Below are 10,894 nucleotides of genomic sequence, written 5' to 3'. Positions count from 1 at the left end.
CATTAAGTCAATACAGTAACTAGAAACGGAAAAATTGTGCATTAATTTATCAATTAGGTGTGTTTGGACATGTTCTATATTATGAAGTACTTTTTGAATACATTAAAGCCTGGTGTTGGCGCAGTGATTAGGGTAGCGGCTTGGGATCTAAAAGGTCCTGAGTGAGTTAAAGCCCTGTTGGGCCACTGAATTAATACACACCAGGAGGTTGACTCAGCCTGTCATCCTTCCGAGGTCGGCGAAGTGAGTACCAGTGTACTGGGCCCGGTGTATACCCCGGTTAAAATAGGTGTACCATATCCCTGTGTGTCGTAAGAGGCGACCAGGGTTGCGTCAGGAAGGGCATCCGGCGTAAAACCCATGCCAAATCATGATGCAGATCATACGGATGATCCGCTGTGGCGACCCTTAACGGGAGCAGCTGAAAGAAGAAGACTTTTTAAATACATTACTTGACAAAAAAAATCGTATCTTTTTCAAACCCACAAATCGTAAACAAGTTACACAGACAAAAACAATTTTGGAAATTATACTGGACTTAGTATTGCATAGTCGTTTATAGTACTGCTGATATGCATTACTTTGATGTGAATATTGCTCACACAGATTCCTAAAAAGAATATACATTTACAAACTTGTGATAATGCAAACTGTCAGCTGAAGTCATTCTGATCGTGAACAGGGATCTCCAAATAAAATGTATATACCGGGTATGTATCATAGTTCATGTTGTAGTCTAATTTGCTCTATATTTTCACAAGAAAACAAAATCTGCAAACGTTGTTGCATATTGTTCAAATCTCAGCACTAATAACTCGTATCATTATCACTCTGTCCTTCCTCATCAGATACTTCATCCATTTGTCCCTCTTCCCTGATGATGTCGTCGTCATACCTCATGTTATCACAGGACTGTAAGGTACGGGCATCGGTACAATTCAATCCATTTACCATACACTGACAACCTGGGAAGCTACAGACGCGCTTGCATTTGCAGGACATGAACTCAAGAACTACATCAGGAGCAGGAGATCCATTCATCCAGTTGATTTGGAGCTGCATTTGGTCACCAAGAATCCAACCAGTGCAGTCCAATGGGCTGGGAATGTTTGGGCTAACTTTCAGGCTACGGTGCCAGATTGCTGATTGATAGTTCGCACTGATGGTGTGCATCTTCAGACAGTCCTGACATGGTGGCAATTGTCCTGACTCCACATTTCCTGCCTTTGTTCGGAATAACAGATAGCACATCTCATTCGCATCAAGAATATCAGACTGAGGAGTATACAATCTGCAAACGAATTCTTCAAGGCAGTCTTGGAGTTCAGATGATGTGGTCCAATTCTCTTCAAGTTTGTGAATGCTTGCTGAAAAAACAGACCTGTTTGCCAAGTGATGTAGCCACTTTGCGAACATCTATAAATCGGGTGCGGTTTTTAGTGCCACATTTGATGAAGATGTTGCAGCTGATAGTTTCATGGAATGCCAGAGAGAGTATGAGGATGTCTGTATCCTCTGCAATGATGACAATCGATGAGACATCGGATGATGCATGCTTGGCATGAAGCAGGATACATGTGTCTGCTTCTTCTTGTGATGTTTAAGTTCAACAACTTCAACAGCTTCATCACAGGTACATGTTCCACCATCTTTGTACATGTTCTTTGTACATGTTCTTTGTACAATCTTTGTACATGTTTCACCACTGGTAACATACATTGTCTTCTCTCCAAGTTTCTGACGCCAATGGGGTTCCTGCCATTGTTCCACAATGAATTGGGTAAGCTTCGTCTTACTGGCACCACAACATAGAAGCCATCGCCATTGTTGGATTTTGTGACCTGATATTATGTTAGTGAATCTGATGCCAGTGTCAGACCCTCGAGTGGTTCGCTCTTGATATTTCATTGATAGCTGTTTATATACATCAAACACAACATCCACACGCTGACTGGATCCAGCGGCTCTCATAACATTGGCAAGTACCTGATCAGCTAGTTCATCAAAGGTCATGTGGTCTCCATTGGTTTTCTGGATTAGGCTCATTCCGTCGATGATAGAAGCTGAAGGTTGCTCGGCTGACGATACATTAGCCTCAAGTTTCCTGGCCAGAGCAGCCTTATTTGTCTTCTTTATAGTTCCGTCACAGTTGACAAGTGACCAAGGAAGAGGACCCAGGGGATACTTCAGCACCTCCTTTATTTCAGTTTTCTGACTCGATGCAACCAAGAGCACGTGCCCGAAAAGTTTATGGTCAGTCTTTAGGATCACCTCCTTGTTTGATGTCTTCTTCGTCACCTTCTGTTTGATGCTAGCGAATGTTTTCAGCTGCAGTTTGGGTATTTTATCAAAGAATCCAATCATGGTCTGTTCAATCCTACACTCCTGGAATGTTGTGTATGCTGTCTCACCTTTTTGCTGAGCTGTGAGGAGGTCATTGACAACATCTGGTGGTGCTGTCGCACCTGTCGATAGGCTAACCAGTTCAGTTGGTTCACTACCAAATGGATTCGTCCAGTTGTTTTCCATCAACTCTACAAGTGACTGGACTGCTTTCTTGTCTTTCTGTATTCTTGAAGGAGTAAGATCTACATGACTCAGTTCTGAGTTACCCACTTGTGTCATGTTTCGAAGTTGTTTCAGACATAGGCTCCTATACTCTGCATTGATGTAGTACTTGCTGACTGCCCCAGCCCTGAGACTAAATCCTTTCGTTCCTCCTGATGTCTGGGTATGTTTGTTGACAGTCTCCTCTGTCGTTTGATCCACGGCAATACGACCAAATGGGTTATGATCGCCCAATTGTACAGAAAATCCTCCATTGTGCTGGAAATGATCGTATACATTTGGATGTGTCTCCTGGAGTGTGGTCATTTGGCAGTCGTATATTGATAAATACCTGGAGTAATTTTGTTTGTCATAAGCGACACACCAGGGGATCATTGACCCGATGGCTGATAGATGTAGCATCCAATTCCCCTCTCTTGATGACCGAATCAGCGCAAGCAGGTTCTCTACCATATCAACAAAAGACATCCAGAATGTGGCCAACTGACCATTGCTGAACCGGAGATGGTTAAGATATTTGTCGAACAGATTGAATACTCGAATACATGATGCATCAGCCAGAACGGTATCTATGGTTTAATTGCTTACATTTTCCTGAAGTGATTCCAGAGCTGTGATCATTCCAGCCAGATGTGGAAAATCGTCAGACTGGTATTCTTCCAGCCAGATGGAGAAACCTTTCCATGCTAGCCTGAGCAGTGCTTCATACATCAATTTACAGAGACAGACTCCACGATTGTAGTTACGTCCTTCAAGAACTGTATTCGCTGAACCCTCTGCTATGATTCCAGATTCCACTGATATGTCGCGCAAACCAGCTGAGCCGAATCGTTTACCTATGATAGATAAGAGATTGCATAGTGTATGGAATGCCCCCATCCGAAGAACGATACCCTGGTTCATTTCTTCATGCTTCCATGTGATTTCTGCTGCCTTGGCATATAAGGCCTGATCAAAAACACACACAATCTCAGTGAAGTCCAACGTCTTCTGGACATTCAGTGCTTGCTTAAGGACTTTGTGAACTGTTGACAGTTGTGTCGCTGGTGCATTGATTATGGGTAGATATCCCACTGTGTCTTTCTTGACATCTATATGATCACGGGCCTGCATGTTGAAACCTGTCCATGAGCTGAAGGTTTGATCACTAGTGTTCATTTCCCTCACTTTTAACCACAGCAGGTTACGGAGGTGTGCATCTTGAACGATAGATTGGAAGTTCAAGGCAACGAACTTGGATACTGGGGGACCAATCCTTTCCCCTGCATTATAGTCAGGAATTTCCAGATGAACTGGAGTTATACTGCGCTTTTTGCTCGGTATTAGCTTCGGCAATACCTTCATGAGTGGAGCAGTTGTGGCTTGTGGTTGTATAATGAGCCCGTTGACTCGATGTGATGTTCCCCCACCACTGAGAGTTTCTTCAAGGCGATCAATGTTATCAAAGGCTAGTGTTGTGGGAATGTTTGTATGGACATTTTCAGGCAAAATCACATCATTGTCTGCCGTCATTGCTTGCTTCTGAAGACACAAGGTGGTATCCAACTCAACCAGTTTGGAGTAAGACATTACATGGCCTAGGCGGTTGAGCATTTGAATTAGTTCAACATTTCCTGTCAGAGATTTCACACTCCATGGCAGCAATATCTGTTTTGCCGGTATTATGGCACCTCCGCTAACTGCATACATGAAGTCTTGACCAGTCGGTCTTGACTGAACCAGTCGGTCTTCAAGTGGATTGAAACCTGTCACTGACTGTTGCGCATCCCCAATCAGTAGAAATTTTAAGAACATTATCAGAGATTCAGGGAGTTCCTTGTCGTCAGCTGTCAGCTGGTCAGGTTGTGGTGGCCATAGTTTCTTCTTCATTTTCTTGATATCTGACCGCATTTGAGATGCAGATTTTGCCACCATTTCCTCTACATCACACTGTGGTAAAGAACTCAATTTGCTCTTTAGTTCATCGTTCTCTTTGACAAGTGATCCAATTGTTAAATTATCAGGGTAGACAAGAAGTTTTCCATTGGTGGTGGTTACAAAATGGAGCGATTCGCCGAACTCTGATTCAAGCCGACGTCGTATTTGTTTCTTGGTTTGTGGAAGAACTTCATCATGATTATAGCCTAACATGCCCATGAGGTTCCCCAATATTTCTGTCAAATTGGTCAGTTTTACCACTTCAGGTACTGAGAATAATGTATTTCTGATATGTTCGAACAGCATGTTGTATGCATTCTGAACTGCTACCTGATATCGTTGTTCTGCATCTTCGACTGAGGATGTCGCAGCTTTAGATTTCTCACCTCTGGTGAAGTTACGATAGCATGAATTGTGGTATCGGGCTTCTGCAGCAACGAACTCTCTGGATGTGATTGCTAAGATCTTGTCGTTCATCTGATTCAAAGCTGCCTGTCGCACCGTCTTATCCGATCTCGCATCTCTAGCCTGATGTAACACTTCTCGTGACTTGGTCCCCTTCACAAACTTATTCTTCTTGTCACAGAAAATACAAACTTCTTGCAAAACTGTAGATGACGACGTAGATGGCTCTCTAGCAGACTTGCGCTCAAGTGGTTTGGTTCCTTCTGTAATACCTGTGAATTTTTCCAGTGTCTTTTTGAGTGTAAAAGTGGGATGAGGGGACAGCTGAGAGGGGGAAGGACAAGGTGGAGGCTGAGAAAGGGTGAGACGAGAGGGGATGGGAAGAATTGGAAGTTGGGAGTTAGCGTGACAAGGAGGTGGGTTTGAGGGGGTGGGGTGAGGAGGAAGCTTGGAGAGGATGGGGTGAGGGGGGATGCTGAAAGAGGGACATGAAGTGGAGGGATTCTGAGAAGTGAAACGCATTGGAGGGATGTGGGCTTGAAGGAGATGTGGGGGCATACTGACACGGAGGGGTTTGACACCCTAAAATAACGTGAAGGGGATTTGATTATGATGAGCAGCCAACCTCTTCAAGCTGGAATTCTCAAGATTCCCAAATTTGACATACGGAGATAAAGATCATGGGATGGGAAGAAGGAATTTTTGTTAAAGGCATGGACGAATGTGGTGCCGTGGGTATTGGAGGAGGGTTGATGGACTGAGCATTTCAGTGAGAGACAGGTTTGTAAAATATGCCTTGTGAAGAATAACAAGAGAAACAGATAGTTATGAAGAAGAACAAGCAGAGGAACATATGGGTTATGAATGATGGAGAAATAAGGAAAGTGAAACATTTTAAAATCTTTTTTAAGCTTTTAGTCTTTAGAGGAAGGAAGAATTGTTTGCTTCAATTCATTATCAATCTGTTGTGAAAAAGGAGAGATAAAGAATGAAGTACTGGAAGTACAGGTCAAAGGCAGAATGAGATCCTGTTCTGGAGTGAAAACGTTTTTTTTTTCCCCCTTTTCTTTTTTTGAAATGAGCAGGGGGGAATAGGATAACATTGAAGAGGCAGAAAGGACAAAATTTCAGGGAAAAAAAGAAGCAGAACGAGAAACAACATCAAAACCAAGACGAATTTTGCTTGTCGGTTATTCAAGGAGTTGGCTTGAGCTTCACAAAAACAAATTTAACAATGCAGCATAAGAAGTTATGAATTAACACACAAAAAAATTGGACGAAAACACAAAGAGCAACACTGGAAATATAACAGAACAAGTTCGAATTGCGAACATACCCCATTGGAGTTCATTCATACAACTCTCAGGTGAGCGATAGCATGGACGACAGGTAGTTTTGAAATTTGGTAAGATTTTCATCGCATCAGAAAAACGAAACCAGAATACCTCACAAGAGTGAGGCTAGTTTCATGTCATCATTTGTGACTTTATTTTGCCCAGCGCATTTAATTTTTTATCACAATTTTAAGAAAATGTGCCAAAATGGCCGTTTCTCGGCCCAAAGGGCCGGAATCGCACTTTGGGCTCAGTTAATGCCTGGGGAATGGTCTCTATATACCTGTCAAGTTTGGTTTGTTACACCTACTAATAACCGAGAAATAATTTTAAGAAAATGGGCCGAAATGGCCGTTTCTCGGCCCAAAGGGCCGGAATCGCACTTTGGGCTCAGGTAATGCCTTAGGAATGGTCTCTCGAATATACCTGTCAAGTTTGGTTGGTACTGTCCACCAATAACCGAGAAATAACAATTTTAAGAAAATGGGCTGAAAGGGCCTTTTCTTGGTTCAGAGGGCCGGAATCGCACTTTGGGCTCAGTTAATGCCTTAGGAATGGTCTCTAGAATATACCTGTCAAGTTTGGTTGGTACTGTCCACCAATAACTGAGAAATAACAATTTTAAGAAAATGGGCTGAAAGGGCCTTTTCTTGGCCCAGAGGGCCTGAATCGCACTTTGGGCTCAGTTAATGCCTGGGGAATGGTCTCTATATACCTGTCAAGTTTGGTTTGTTTCCACCTACTCATAACCGAGAAATAATTTTAAGAAAATGGGCCGAAAGGGCCTTTTCTCGGCCCAAAGGGCCGGAATCGCACTTTGGGCTCAGTTACTGCCTGGGGAATGGTCTCTCGAATATACCTGTCAAGTTTAGTTCGGTTCCATTTACGAACAACCGAGAAATAGCAATTTAAAAAAATAGGCCGAGAGGGCAGTTTGTCAGCCCAAAGGGCCATGATATCACTTTGGGCTCAGTTAATGCCGACAGAGTGACGTCAAGAATAGACCTGTCAAATTTGGTTTTGTGCCGTCCACTTATAACTGAGAAATAACAATTTTAAGAAAACGGTCTGAAAGGGCCGTTTCTCGGCCCAAAGTGCCGGAATCACACATTGGGCCGAGTTAATGCCTGTGCAGATTTGTTTAGTTTGTGCGTGTCAATTTTCATTGAATTCTGTTCACGATAAATGGAGATATCGACTTTCAAATGAACTGTACACAAGAAAAGCGAGAATGCGAGCGGCGCTTCGACCTTGTGGGGTGGAAGACCCGACGGGATAAACAACATGATGGATCCAGTTGCGACAACTTTGCTTTTATTGAGGTGGAAGGAGCAGTTGCAGATGTGACATACATGTGGAGCTACTCGGAACCAAAAAAAAGAGCCATGCTATAAACTCTACTAATAGATGTCAATGTGTGTGTTTCAGTGTGTGTGTGTGTGTGTCTCCTCCATAATTCCAAAACCTTGAAACCTAGTGGCCTGAAACTTTGCTTGCATACTAAGGGAACTCCAATGGAGTGCATGACTGAAAATTGGGTGTTTGGGTTAATTACAACACTACAATTAAATGCCCTTTTGAAGATAATTTGTGGCCTTATTTAGTTATATCCTTTATCAGGCACATCCTCAACCACCTCATTCTCTACGTGGTCTTGAGGCATTTCCTGGGCTTCCTCGCTAGGGTCTGAAGCCGCCCTTTTTTTTGGCCTGCTCAACCATGACTTGACTTGGAACAGGCCGCAACGATTTCTTAACGATAAAGTTTATTTTTTGTTCACTTTCCTCACTCATATTATCGAATGCCTGTTCATCATAGCTACGAGTCGCTGGAAACATTGCAATGCTTATAAATGCCCGGAGATGTCAAGTGTTTGTGGCTTTATTTCATTTCTGCACATGCCATAACCTCAAGAATCTCTTAAACTAAGCTAATTTCAAAATTTAACCTCCAGAATTGAACTTCGCCGTTCTGAGAAGGTGATTGAATCTCTTAAACTCCAGAATTGAACTTTCTGACAAAGAAATTGAATGTTAGATCATTTTGCTCAAAAAGTAAATGAAAAGTTGATTTTTTTTTTTGGGATGTGCTATTTGTTTAATCAGGTTGTCTTTATTTATTTTTCAGACTTAGATAAAGATCTGATCACATTTTCGGTCAAATTTATGCAGAAATACAGAACATTCAAAAGGGTGCACAAACTTTTTTTCACCACTGTACGCAGTTCAATCACTTTTTTTTAATGTTGAAGGCTACAGGCAATGACTGAATCGTCCTCATTGAGGCCAAGCCTGACATAAAAGAACTGCATGAATAGAAAAGTAAGATAAGAGAGAACAGTCCAAGAGTTTTTGAGAAAGAAAAAAAATCTGCTTTTTGAAAAGGGGAAGGTCATACGTGTTGGGGAAGACATGAGAAGGTATAGAGTTCCAGAGTTTGGCAGTGGAGGGGAAGAAACAAATATCGTACCGGCCCACCCTTGAATTGCCAATGGGCACACAACACACCTGTGCTTCACCATCCTATGTCCAGTCTGTGGGAAGTGGCACTCTTTCTCTCCCCCCCCACTCCTCTCTTAGTATTCCTGTCAGTGAAGCGACGAGTGGTAGTTGCTCGTGCTTAATATTGTTAGCCATATCCTTCTCATATTCTCTTTGGGTTTGTCTAGTTATTATTAAATGAGCCTCTGTTTATTCCGATACTAATGAGTCTCATGCCAGTCATGTTATTTTATCCATATAAATATTTTCATGTGTTTGTGTGTTTCTTCTTTCATGGCCGAACCATAGCACATAGAGGCCCCAAATTTTGGGCGTAGAAACTTCAGAATCTGAGCAAGGTTTTACGCTAATGCTAGTTGTTTTGTTTTTTTTAGAAGCGACAAAGGCCGTTAGAAAGTGTATATTGGGATGTGCGGTCAGGCAGTGCTGCCGCCAGATCGCACGGAAACGTTAACCACCATGAGGCCAATAACTCCATCGCTTTTCAATGTTCAACACCTCCTGAAACCACCAGGAAAAGCTCATCCAGCCAGGCAAAGCTCACCCAGCCAGGCAGCGCCAGGTACGGCCAAGTAGGAGTGCCCTGCTCGTACCTAATAAATGACTTGTACTTCTCCTTTATAGCTCTCTTTATCTCATTGCCCAATCACCCTGACCTCTTTCTACCTCTAGTTTTGCACCTCACTAGAATGTACCTACTCTGTACTCTACACATTTGCTGCTCTGAAGGTTGGCCATTACTCGTACCATGACCTACTTGTGTGCAAATGAGAACCGTTGCTATGGACACCACCGTTGCCTAGCAACGGACCTTTGAAATTATCAAAAAAAATCTCAAAAATTAATTTTTTCGAAAATCAAAAATCGGGCCACGAGCGATTGTGGGCAGTACATTCAGTCATATTGTCAAAATTTTCCAGCCGGATCCTATGAAAACTGTCGGAGAAGATAGACTTTGAATGAACCCTGGTCGAAAACTAAAAAAAACGAAGTTCGTTATATCTCAGAGATTATGAGTCAGATATACATGAAACTGGTATGGTAGGTTCATGGTATGCCCTAGTTATGTGTGAGAAAGAACCGTTGCTATGGACGCTTTTGTTGGCTAGTAACGGCTGAAAAACGACTAAATTCGACTTGATCGACTACCTATGTCCGCCTATCGGCTTGTCTGTCTGTCAGTCTGTCTTTGTCTGCTACTTGCAAAAATCAAGGAATTTTCAAATATATTTGTTGGTCTTGTGCGCTATTCTGTCTGTCTGTCCGTCTGTTTGTATGTCAATCACCTGGAGGTCACAATTTTAAACCAATCTTCACCAAATTTCACAACATGGTGCAGTTCGTCATAAGCAAGAAGCCTATTGTTTTTTGAGGTCAAAAGTTCAACACAGGCCAAAGGTCAACAACTTTGTCAAATTTCTAAAATCCTAAATTTTCATCGAATTGACTAGAAATTTATAATGAGTATCTCAAAAATTTGTGCATGGATTCAGATGAAATTTCGTGGAGAGCTTGGGTATGTGGCACTGATGAAATTGTTCGATTTTGGTGAATATCCGAATCCAGATCTGGATCCGAGAATTTTTGAAGTGATTCTTCACCATTGAGTGATGAGGCTAAAACAATATATGGCATGATATCTCAAAAGGCTAAGGATGGATTTGGATGAAACTTGGTGGATGAGTTGGTTACTTTACAGGAACAAGCTGATTCAATTTTCGTTCAGGTCTGAATCCAGATCTGGCCTATCGGTGGGATGCAAAACATAAATTTGTCAGCCTGGCAGAGGTATGCAGTATGCACACGACCAGGTGCCCTTATAGTTTAAAAGTGTATTCCTGGAAACCTTATGTTGCCACTGTAAAGGTGACTTGCTCTTGATCCACAGGAGCAATATTCCTACTGACCATACGGTTGTTCACAGGACAATTTCCAGGTGTGGATCATTAAAATTTACCTATGCAGCAAGGCCAATTGTGCCAATAAGATACATTTCGGAGGCGAGGCACACACAGAGTTGAGCAATTTCTGGCTGATAATTCCACTGCAGGCGAGAAGGATGACCTTGAGGTATGCCCATTCACCTCCAAGCCATCTAGCCTGGGTTTGAATCCCAACCCAGATAGAAACTGTCATCCCAGTGACTCATCAATGTGTGTGCTGTCCCTC

At 42.5% G+C, this 10,894-nt stretch overlaps 1 protein-coding gene across 3 annotated transcripts in view; it reads left to right on the top strand.

Moving 5' to 3' along the window:
• The window catches only part of LOC147029563 (histone deacetylase 9-like), a 560,396-nt gene that overhangs the window by 38,525 nt on the left and 510,977 nt on the right, over window positions 1-10,894 (top strand). For 2 of the 3 annotated variants that reach the window (XM_085872715.1, XM_085872716.1), the window contains one exon: window positions 9,100-9,287. The exons of the other annotated variant lie outside the window; for it this stretch is intronic. In XM_085872715.1, coding sequence (XP_085728841.1) covers window positions 9,134-9,287 — 154 coding nt within the window. In that variant the 5' untranslated portion in view covers window positions 9,100-9,133. The remainder of the gene's footprint in view (window positions 1-9,099; window positions 9,288-10,894) is intronic. 3 annotated transcript variants of the gene reach the window in all.

Source organism: Eptatretus burgeri, chromosome 3 (genome assembly GCF_056783735.1).
Source record: "Eptatretus burgeri isolate ZD-2024b chromosome 3, Ebu_testis_v1, whole genome shotgun sequence".
Taxonomy (NCBI): domain Eukaryota; kingdom Metazoa; phylum Chordata; class Myxini; order Myxiniformes; family Myxinidae; genus Eptatretus; species Eptatretus burgeri.
Note: the sequence above shows the minus strand (reverse complement) of the source record. Positions and strands in the feature narration are given on the sequence as shown.